The sequence below is a fragment of the Strix aluco genome, chromosome 3 (genome assembly GCF_031877795.1).
Source record: "Strix aluco isolate bStrAlu1 chromosome 3, bStrAlu1.hap1, whole genome shotgun sequence".
NCBI classification, from domain to species: Eukaryota; Metazoa; Chordata; class Aves; order Strigiformes; family Strigidae; genus Strix; species Strix aluco.
The window spans coordinates 63,231,930-63,244,009 of record NC_133933.1 but is presented as its reverse complement, the minus strand read 5'-3'; the positions used below and the strand labels follow the sequence as shown (position 1 = coordinate 63,244,009).

The window sequence follows — 12,080 nt, the reverse complement described above, 5'->3', positions numbered from 1 at the left end:
AAACAATGGAAAATTTAATTCACAAGTATTACATACTCACATTTCCTTCTTGTTCGTGGTTTAACATGCCCCCAAACAGTTATTTTCAGATGGAGACATGAATAGAAGCAAATAACTACAGGACAGAATTGCTATCATGTACTACACATGCATCTATCAACTGGCAACCGCATTTGTTTCCCAAGGATTACCAAGAATCCATTTACAGGGGTTTTTTTCCCCTCCTCCTTTCTCAAATCTGAAGTGATAGACTGGATTTTTAAAATATCACTTAAATTTAGATCAAGCTTTCTAATTTGCTTACCTGCGAAGAACCCAACAAGGATTTAAAAAAAAAAAAAAAAAAAAAAAAAAAAAGAGAGAGGCTTGCTACAATACTTCTCCTTTAGTGCTGATTTGTCCTTACCAGAGGGGCTACAGTGGTAATTAACATTTACATTATGCTAGTGCCCACCACCCTGATCATGATTAGGGCTTACTGGACTAAGTCCTGTATAAATGTCACCAGAGTCCCTCATCCCAGTAGTTTAACCTCTGAGAAAAGAAGAGGTATCTCCTGCTAACTCCTAACCAGTTTCTCAAATAATACTAGAAACTGTTTTCCTGGTTTATTAAGACTTCAGCCATTAAAGCCATTTGTTCAGGGAGTGCTGCTGCTTGATATGACTTTCCAAGCTACTTCATATTCGAGAAGTGAGACAGGGAATGTGGATTCCCAAACCATTCCATGTATTTTCCTCACAGCCTGCACCTATGAAGATGCATCTGAAATGATGTTGTTCCATGAGCCAAGTCCATCTAGTCTTGCATATACTTCACTACTAGTTCTCAAGAGAGGTCCTCTGAAATCTAATTTAGTACCTTCCTTCTACAATGAAAAAGGTGTGGAGACCAAAGGAATGACTGTACAGCACTCGAAACATCCTTTAGAGGCTCATTAAAATAAGGTAAAACAAAACTGTGAAGCAGTTAATAAAATCAGGAAGGGATTGCTGATGTACTGTTTTCCACAGTACCAAGCATAATGAAACAATGCCACTGGCATCTTAAAAACTTTATCTGTCCAAGCAACAGTATGTATTATTTGAGACCTATCTGACACTGAAGCTCATACAATTATAGACATTGTAGAACCACAATCAAACTTTTCGGGCCACGGCACTGCACAAGATACAAGCGGCATTCTACCTCCATTGCTGGTTACTATTTTATTCTGCATAGAAATTGCTCTGCCTCTATGAAAAGACCCAGTGAATAAGTGGTGTCATAGAATTAATCCATAAACTCAGAATTCTGAGTGACCTAGTAAAGCACCGATTTCCTCAACTTCAGATACAACACTTCCCCTTCAACACTGCATGACCTCCAGTAAACACAAGATGAACCTGAGCTAAGTTATAAGACTAAGGCCACAATTTCCCTACCGTTTATGCAGATGCAGCTGAGGGCCACCACAAGCCCACCCTCCCTGTGGCCTCCAGCCGTGCATGCTCACACTTCCAGACTTGCACTCACTGACTATGTTAAACAGCTCTGGGATGTAAACTGGCAGAAAACTTACCTTACAGGAAGTAGTGAACTGTCTTCCATCTGTTTGGGGCTCCGTGACTGCTGCAGGGCCTGACTGTGAACACCCGGATCTGCTGTGCCACCATGTCTCAGCTGACAGGATGACAAGCATCTTAAACCCTCCCACTGAGACCATACAGTCTTTTAGGATGTGGCTAAAATCAAAAATGCTTCAGTCCCCACTGTCGCCTTTCCCAACACAGCTTCCAATTCCCATCTCCTTTTCTGAGGTACCACTGATGCCCACGCAATTACACAGTGATTCAGACAAAAAATAACCCAGAAATAAAGGGATTATTTCTCAGTTGGTTCAATTCCTCATGTCAAATCCACTGTCCAACCTCAGGAGTGACAGTGGAGGAGATGGGCCAGCACGGCTGGCATGCTGTGGGGGCACATGGCAGGACTGCAACTGCCCTGGTTTACAACAGCTCAAGCAGCCACAGAACTTTACCTGTAGGTTGCAACAAGAAAAAAATAGGGGAAAACTATGTTTCAAAAGCATGACAACCTTGGGTAGGCCATCTGACCTCACACCTCAAACAAGCACACCTAACACTGGGCAAAAAAAGGACCTTATTAAAACAAAACAAAGTAAGAGCAAAAATACCAATGCCTATCTGAAATGACTTTCATACTCATGCCAATAAAAAAAATTATGTTTCCTTCTCTTCATTCTATCAACACAACATGAACATTTACAAAATTACTCATTAAAGACAAAATAAAGGATTAGTCTTCATAGACACACACAGCTTAATGCTGACACAAGCTCCTTTACTGCAACAACAAATTTGCAGATATATCATTTGGAAGCTTTCTCCTGTAAGTCTGCTCTGGCTTTCTCAACAGCAGAAATGTGTATTTTGCTATTATCCCTTAAGTCTCGATAAATATATTCTGTAGTAGCTGTTCTCCAGACAATTTTATTCAGGGCTCTCCCCCTTTATTCCTCCGCTCTAACAGGGAACAGTTTCTGTTTATGACTTCCTGTCCTTCACAGAGTACCTACCTCCCATGTTTTCTCAAAAGCTTGAGATTTCCTTCTAATTGTGACCCCAACAAAAGTGCTTGGAGCACTATTCTGTGTAACTTTTCATTTGGGCTCCCAGTGACTCCACATGGTCAGAGACCCACAGGTCAAACCCTCCAGATATCAGAGCAGTTAGGAAAAGGAAAGCAAGCATTGTATAGAATCTGACAGGCTATTAGAAGTAGCTAATAAAGCCATATTTTGTTTGTAGCCATTTGTTACCAACCCACATTACAAATTTGTCCGCTTTGAACTTTACGGGAACATTCATGCCAGGACTTTTATATACAATGTGTGAAGGAAACGGAACAACTATTGAGCTGTTTAGCTGTGCTTACTGTGACACAAACCTGCTGAAAAAACTCCCCCAAAGGATGACACAAGCCAGCATTCAGTGCTGCAGAAAGTGGCTAGCTCCTCTTCAAATCCATCAAAGGGAAACTCTTTTTTCAAAGCCACAGAGAACACCATTCACCATTTAGTATTATATCTCTTTTGTTGTTTTTAGACACTTGTATAAGCTTGCTATGTAGCTGCTGTGATTTTACACAATGCCCTTAAGAAATAAAAAGATAACAGGCAAATTGTATAAATACCAGAATACCATGAAACAAAACATAACCAAATTTTATTAAAAGCGTAACACCACTGCTATTATTTCAAGCTTCACTGTACAAAGACGACTAACTGACTACTACCCTGAAGAACAGCATTATCTTGAAAACAAGCTTAAGACACCATATTTAGTATCCCAAAATGACACTGTAACTAGGAATACTAAACAAGGGATAGTGATCACGGGTTTTCATAAGCAGTCCAAAACTGAATACAGAACTGTCTTGCTTCAGGGGAAAAAACACCATGTTCATGCGGTCAAGCCATCCATACCCCAAATAGAGTTATATTAAAGCATTTATCATGTTCACTATACTTTTGAATGTATGGATTATTCCTAATTTCTAAGACATTTTCCTTGGATGTAAGATGACGGGGAGTTTGCTCACACTACCAAGAAAAGCCTTGCTGCCACATATGAAGGGTTACAGTTGTTTTTAAATTTGAAAAACAAACAAAAAACCCACAAAAAAAAACCCCAAACCAAAACAAAATATAAAATGATAATACCTCCCATTCACCTCCATATCCAAACAGCAGGGGTTTTGAGTACATTAAGTGCTCTCTGGTTATGTATCAAAGCTTTTCAGTAATGAAGTGTCTCAATAACAGCATTTGGGACCAACTTAAAGAGTTTAAGGTATGTGGTAAAAATGGTTAACATTCACTGTTAATACTACCAGCTTACTCATATCTATAATAATAATGAGATACTAAATATACCAAACACTCAGGGACACAGATAATACCCAATACTCTACTTAGATATCATGATGATAGAGGTAGGACAGAGCATGGATTAAAAGTAGGACAACTGTTTTAAGAAAAACCACAGTCAAATTAGTAGAACATTAGTTGATAAATAACTTTACTTCACCCTAACAAACACTGTTCATGAAAAACTGGGAAGTAAAAAGTCCCTTTTAATATTACTGCTTTTTAAAGTAGGTAGTTGTTGCCAAAACAGTTCAATGTCCACAGTAGGTACTATTTTTAAGGTAATTGCTAGCATTCATTTTTGAGACCTGTTCAGAGAAATTACTCTTTTTAAAAAAGGTTTCCCGAAAAACTGTCAGATTAATACTAGGTTCAAAGCAAATGGTTATATTCTCACACCAGTTTCCATAGTTTCTCCTGAGACATGCATGTCTCAACCGTCATGTAAAGAATTTGTGGCACATATACTCTCCTAGGTGCCAAAGATATAACTTTAAAATGCTATTGTCCTATTTTTAGGGATTTACAATAGTGTCATGTGCCAGGGGTAAAATACACAACATACTACCAGATTTCACAAACACATGTGGTGTCTTGATAAGGTAAACTCTTCAGAGAGATCCCTCTGCTAACTGCAAATGAATACATACCCAGTGAACTGCAGGAAATATCCTATATGATACAATATTCCAAGCCAGAGGCCACATAGTTTATAAACAGTTTGCATCATTTAAGCTGAACGTATTTTAGTTGGTTTAAATTCATGGCGTTTTACTACCAACAAACAAGAAAATTCCCAAACCACGAGGGGCACACAGAGACAAGACTAAAGAGTATTTTGCCCATTATAGTGAAATAAGACATTCAAAAAAGCAAGCAGCTGCATTGTCTTTGCAAAGTATATTAATTTGTGCTGTTTCCTCCACAGCATAATGCATAGAGCTCAGAAAAACTAAGAAATGTTAGTCCAAAAATGATCTCCTAACCAAAAGATCAACCTAGCCCAAGTATCGCTATCAGTCCAACTTCTACACTTCTGTAATAACAGACAGTAGCAGAATTAACATGTCAAACTCATTACTGCTGTTCAGGGTTTGGAGCAAATAATTCCTGGCGGCAGTATTCTAAACCAGAATCTACTGAAATCCTTTCAAAAGGGCATAGAAAAAAGCCTCTTCCTCACCAGATTGTTTTGTGCAAGTATGGAATTCCTAAAGCTAAAAAATAATCCATTTCCTCTATGCAAATAACACATGTGCACGAGCACAAAACATGCATGTGCATAAGCAGTGCTATATTGAACCAGAACAAACCTAAGCGAAGTCCACTCACACACAAGCTGTCTGTTCTCAACATATTTTTAAAAACAATTTGCGATCAACCTTGTTTAATATTTCTTCTTTCAAGATTTCTCATCTGCTCATCCTATGTGCAATGAAATGCTGTGTAAAGTGCTTTCATTTTAAAATACTGGAACAAACATTAGTTTCTTACTGGTAAGCTTGATGGTCTTTCTTGCTGGATGAGATTCAAGTCTTCATGGTTAGGCTTTCCTGGGGCCATAGGGGGTTGAGATCTGGTTCCATAGCCTTCCTGAGACATGTCCTGCAATGACAGTTTTAACAGAATTATTAACCTGACTCAGTAATTACAGTTAAATCTGCATCACAGAAGGATGAAAATACAACAGCTGAGTGCTGATGTTTTTTTTTCATCAGAAGGTTTTACTAGTTAAACCTTCTTGATGGAGGTTATCAAGTCCACACAGGTACCACTGTTCGTAAAGAAACCCAGGGAGCAGAGCTACGTGCTGACAAGCAGCAGGGAATCATACCACTGGAACATGGGAAAACACACAAAAACAAGCCTGCTAAACAAACGACCCCCTTTTACTGTAAAAGAGTAGCAAGCATGAAGTGGTCAAAACATTCATCGTACTCTGAGATGTATTCTCAAGCATTCGGATGAACTACTGAGCTAGGTGTAAGACTGGACTTGAAAATAAGATTGTAATCATGCTGTGTAATCAGACTCCTGTTAACAACCCTGGATTTACCATCACTACTACTGGCACAACTTTCACACACCAGCTATCAGGTCGTAGCACACAAGGCAGATGCTGCATGTGCTGGAGGCATGTTGCGTCCCACAGGTTAGAAGGAAAGCATATTTGATCAAGAGTAGCTCCAAAGCCTGCACCAGCTACCTGCAGATTTTTCCTTCCTGTAAAAGCCCAAGCAGTCTTCGGTAATGGCCTAACACAACACCCACCACACAGGGGTGGGGGGAGCAATGAAAAAACCTCCCCCATCCCACAACACAGGCTTACTTCATATTTATAGATACTTGCCCATTGCAAAGCCTTAGATTCAGGCTTCGGTTTAGCTACTACAGCAGCTTCTACACTAAACTTCTTTAAGGAGAACAAGAGAAAATGCAATACAGACTTCAGCATGTGTAACTGGCAGGGAAAGTTGAAGAACCAGTTCCCAACTGCTAGAAAAGACATCTCACCTTAAAGGTTTTTCTTTGTTGTTTTTAAATGGTTTAATTCTCCTCTCCCCCTCCCGAGTTTACTACTACCAGTTCAATTTGCTTCAGCCACCCTCACACCTTCAGTTCTGACATGTACCTGGAAGCATGCCCGCCCTCTTGGTGCGAAGGGGCAGGGGAAGCCGTCCTGTGTCCCACCCCACGGCAGCCTGACCATCACCTTGCTGCTGCTCACACAGGGCTGCTCAGACAGCCAGTGTCCCTGTCAACAGTTACCGCTCATGCACAGACTGCCAGGCAGCTGGCTTGCAGAGCAGGAAAGCTTTCTGACTCTGTTTTTAGCCCAGCTCCTGACAGAGGGAGATTTGTTAACAACCGTACTGTTTCCATTCAGCCCCTTCCACCACTTTGGACTCTCCTGAACTATTTTTAAGGGACACAGAAAATTCAACGGGGCTAATAAAACAAACCCCAACAAACCTGATACGATGTAAACCCAGCAATAAACGATCCTATCCCTAAGCCTGTGCCAAGTAAAATCAAGAAACACTTAAAAGGCCAGCACTTCAATGTGGTTACCAGCAGAGGGTAACAATTAGGCTTAAGGGTGACAAAGGCTGATGGCTGAATGATTATTATCCCCTGTGACCCCCCGCGCTCCCCCCCGCCCAGATTTCCACTTGTCACACAGCTCTCCTGCTGCGCACACCAGCAGGTTCCTGTGGATTAACAGTGAGGTTTAAAATCAACAAATGGCACAAGGCCTCCATTCAGCAGCCTTCACCCCAGTACAAAGGAGTAGAAAGGTGCAGGACAGCTTCACAATAGGCAAACAAATGAGCAAACCTCTGCTTTCCTTTTTATTTAAAAACGCGCACGCACACACACACACACACTCACTCACGCACATGCACGCCAGGGGTTGTCACTGTGTAGGCATCTGTAATAAACCCCATAACCCCAGATTTCAACTTCCAGTTCAGTGTTCGACACACTTCTTCCTAATTCTTAAAAAAATACACCAAATAAGAACCACTTGTTAAAACAACAACAACAACAAAACACCCAGAAATATGAAGAGTGGTGAAAAAGGATAAATGGAATATTCAATGTAGGAGACGTCATTTTAGAAACACAATTGTTCCTTTTTCCAAACAGACACTACAGCATTTTGCTGGGAAGCAAAACATGTTTTAAATTTTGAAAAATCAAGAGCTGTTAATTCCTTACAAAGCACCAAGCCTGGTTTTTCCCAGATGTTCGCGAGATTTTAACCTCGCTTCCTACTGAAATTTCCAGGGGGACTGGAGCAGGAGAGGGAAGAGACAGCATGCTTTCTCATGAGAAACACTGCATGTTGAATGGAATTTACTTTTACCTGTGTATTTGAAGACTACCTATGAAATGTCTTTCCACGCACTGCACATAAAAAAACCCCAGACATGACACCATTTGTCTTTTTCAATGCACCACTCTCTTAGAGCTTTCCTTTCTGACTGTGGAAAAAATCAAATCCATTTGCCCAATTCTAGGACTGGAAACAAATACTGCAGACATCCGTGTTTGTGATGGGATGCGGACACCTGTGTACTCCAAATGGGACCGAGATCACATACTCTTTCTTATATTCTCTGTAAAGCCATTTAGATACTTGGATCACTGGAAACTTGGAAAGCAGCTCTTGAGAAGTAAAGAATCAGTCTGCTCTCAGTAAGTTGCAGGCATGGGAATCTCCCAGATGAAATATGCATGGAGCTGTGTGTGTAATTTTATGTGTTTATACATATGCATTGTCCAATAAAAACAGTCCATTACTACACATAATGACGATTAAATAATAGCATATTTCACTAAGAGGTTGGCTTCATAACCAAAATAGTGCTTAGTATCATTTTCACTGAAAAACAGAGGAGAGAAAATCCCGCCTTTCTTCAGTTCTGCACTAGGAAATTTTGTTAACGTACAACATGTTACAAAATAGATACAACAGATTTTGAGAGGTAAATGAGGACAGAAGTATTAGGGTAAATTGTCCATCACTGAAGAAATGTATGGAATTGGCAATTCTCAGTTTCAGTTTTGAAAGGTCATTTTTCTTTCTAGCATCTAGAAATGGATTTATCGGAGACTGGACAGAGGGAACATAAGGGGAAGTGGAACATGTTACCATGTGTTGTGCTACAGTCATGGCTGAAGAGTGTCCCATCGATACTGGGGCTCAATCTTCTCCTGGGATCCCTGATTTTTTTCTTTTGACTCCCAATATTTCATCCATCAATGACATCGGCTTTCAAAGAAAAGCTTATGATCCTTTTATGAATCACAGAAAATCCTTCCTCCCATAGAAGAAGAGCATGTGTGTAAGAGAAATCCAGGCTTTTATAAACAGAAGGCTACAAGTTTCCACTCAGAACTTCCAAACTTGGCACAAACCCAATCATATCATAGCTGTTATAGCACAAACTGTCAACAAAGTTGTAAAATAACTAAAAGCAGGGCTTCCCCCATCAGATTTTAGAAAAGGCACAGAGACAATTAGCAAGTCATAAACATATACTCAAAATAGCTTAAGTTTAGACTTTTTAGACTTTTCAAAAAAACATTTATACTGTGAAAGAGATAGACAAAAAAAAGGGACTATGCCTACACATACACAGCCTAAAACCTACGCATTGGGTAAGCTATTCAGAAATCAATCCATATGCAATTATTATATTTGAGTAATAATAATGAGCAACTAATTGCTTATCATTCACAGAGACAGGACTATTTATTTACCTCCTGTTCATGTACACTTTCAACTTGCTCTGCAAATTGTGGTATATGGAGCTCAACAACAGTGTAGTCTGAGGAGTAAGGGAGGAAACAGGATATTTTCTTCCCTCTTATTCTCTGTTACTGCATTCATCTTACAAACTTTTAAAATCTCCAATTCTGGTGTGGGATTTTACTGACACAGAGGTTTAAAGCAACCAAGTGAGCCAATGTACCAGCCTGCAAGAAAGTCAAAAGACCCCTTGTTGATGCCTCCCACAATTCTTGCAGAGTCGGGCACACAACCCCTTAGTTTGTGTTACGTGGTCTTTATTAGACCACTTTGTGAAATGGTGATCTTAAAACTTGCCAGAAAAGTAACCCCTTCCCCCCTCAGCTTTATCATGGATTACTGTGCAGAGCTGGCCTCAGGAAGGGTTGGGTGAGCACAGAGAGGAAGGAAACTTCCCTCCTTTGGTGGCAGCCAGCCATAAGCGCAGCTCCACCAGTCACCAAACTGCAGCCCAGGTCAACTGCACTGCGACCACTTTGGAACAGGCCACCTCTTCCCTCTGATGTGCAATGCTAATTAGTGTCATGCTTTCATTCTCTAGCTGGACCTAGTTTAAAACAAGCAAGTCTGTCCACATCTACATGTTTTCTGCAAACCTGAATTAATATAGTGCTGGTAATGCTTGAAACCATGTAGATGACATGCACATTTGCTGTAAATTCTACTGAAGAAGATAAGATCTAATTATTAAGCAGTTTATTTTTAATGGAAAATGAAAGCATAGTTAAAACATTGTTTGGAGGAAACCATGTTTAAAGAAGGGCAGGGTGAGAAATATCATTCAGGCTTCATCCACTTCTACTGTAGCAAATTTCAGTGGGATAACGACCACTCAGGAAGGTAGGTACCATGATGGTTAAATAGAAGGAAAACAACTTATGGAAAACAGTATACTAGACTTCAATTTGAAAAATTCATTAAAAACTATTTTAGCTTATGTTCTTGATTCAGTTGGTTGATCCTTAGAAGACTTCAAGTATGAGACCAGTGAATTCTACAGCAATGTGACAACAGCAAAATTGAAAGCAAATGTTAATTTTTTTTTACCAGGCCACTTGAGAATGGAAGTCAGGACCCAGTGCAGCAGCCAAGAGGAGCATACAACCCTACAGTACAAGATTATTTTACTCATCTCTGAAGGGATACTATGGAACAGAAAAAAGGCAAGTGATACAAGGGCATGCAGTGAAAGGACAAGGGGTAATGGCTTTGAACTGAAAGAGGGTAGATTTAGATGAGATGCAAGGAAGAAATTCTTTACTGTGAGGGTGGTGAGACACTGGAACAGGTTGCCCAGAGAAGTGGTGGATGCCCCCTCCCTGGGAGTGTCCAAGGCCAGGTTGAACGAGGCTTTCAGCAACCTGATCCTAGTGGAAGGTGTCCCTGCCCACCGCAGGGGGGTTGGAACTAGATGACCTTTAAGGTCCCTTCCAACCCAAACTGTTCTATGATATGTTAGGGGCTATAGAAGGACATTTCTTGTTACCACTTCGCCAAGTATCTGTCCTATGTAGGTAAATACATACCAACACATTTCCCCTCTTTCCACCTTCTGCAGTAAAAAGCTACAATTAAAAAAAAAAAAATTACTTACCAGGATGGTGACAAGTCCCTGTACAGCCAACTTCTAGCCCAACCTTAATACCTAACATGTCACCTCCCAAGTTATACACTCTCTGGCAGCACAAAACTGACAACAAAGGACAGCCAACCTGTTAGAGGAAGACTGTAGGCAAGGCTGTACTCAAAATGTTATGCCCAGGGGCACAGGCAACACTGAGTCTCACACAAGCAGCCAACAGAATGCAGCACTGTGGGGAATGATCCATTAAGGACAAAAGAGCAGAGAGGTTTGCTTGAATCCTGAGCAGATGGTCTGCAGAGGTCCTGCAGGATGTAGATAGACTCCTGCAGAAGATCCTGGGTCAAGAAGAAATGCATATATATGTCTAGAATTTTTTGAATCAGAAATGGAAAAAACCAAAACAAACAAAAAACTAAAGCCTTGAAGAAAAGGGAAATGGTATCTTGCAGCTGGAGAGCATTGTGCACAAACCAGCAGGCAAGTCTCTTACTGCACAGAGGGAACAGGTGATTGCAGGAAAAAAATTGTGTGGTAGGTCCCAACAACTATTACGCCAACAAAAAGGAAGAGAGTGAGAGAGTGTTAACCACCAGAGGTGGATTACCAGTGCAGCCTGGTAATCCTCTTCAACATACTAGTCTGTGTTTATCTGATGAAGTGAATAAACCCTGGTCATAACCATAATATGTAAATCATTTCAAGCCAACCCCCTACCACCACCACAGAAACCTGAATGGAGACACCTGTCCTGAAGTATGTCAAGCAACAGGCTGGCATCCACCTCAACATGGCAATGTTATTTGTTGACTGTTGCTCTAGTGGGGCTGGCAAGCAGAGACTGCTCTTCTTTCAGGTGGTTATCATTTCCCCACAGTCAAGCCAGGGCAGGACTGTGCCCTCAGAAACAAAGATGATACTTTGCTTCACCAAGTTAATTTCAGTCTTCATCTTCATTACAGGTACTAGAGGAAGTCAAGAGCTTCAGAGAAGTGCCAAAGCAAAAGAGTCCTTTGCTCTTCCAAAAGGAGATAATTCATTCAGAAATCTTACCTAACTTCTCAGAGAGAAATCCTATCATGTACCTGAAGAAATCTGGAAAAACTGCCAGTTTGGATCCCTCGGGTGTAGACATGCCAAAATTTACTATTTCCTAGATCTCTTTTTCAAGCCAATTTAAAAAAAAAAATCTACAATGGGAACACCATTTTCTCCCTTTAGGATCCCAATTATCACAGAATGAC

General features: G+C 40.5%; 1 protein-coding gene across 7 annotated transcripts in view; it reads right to left on the bottom strand.

Moving 5' to 3' along the window:
* Nucleotides 1-12,080, bottom strand: part of ARID1B (AT-rich interaction domain 1B) — a 334,093-nt gene that overhangs the window by 226,473 nt on the left and 95,540 nt on the right. For all 7 annotated transcript variants that reach the window (XM_074818828.1, XM_074818830.1, XM_074818831.1 and 4 more), the window contains exon 4: nucleotides 5,429-5,539. In XM_074818828.1, coding sequence (XP_074674929.1) covers nucleotides 5,429-5,539 — 111 coding nt within the window. The remainder of the gene's footprint in view (nucleotides 1-5,428; nucleotides 5,540-12,080) is intronic.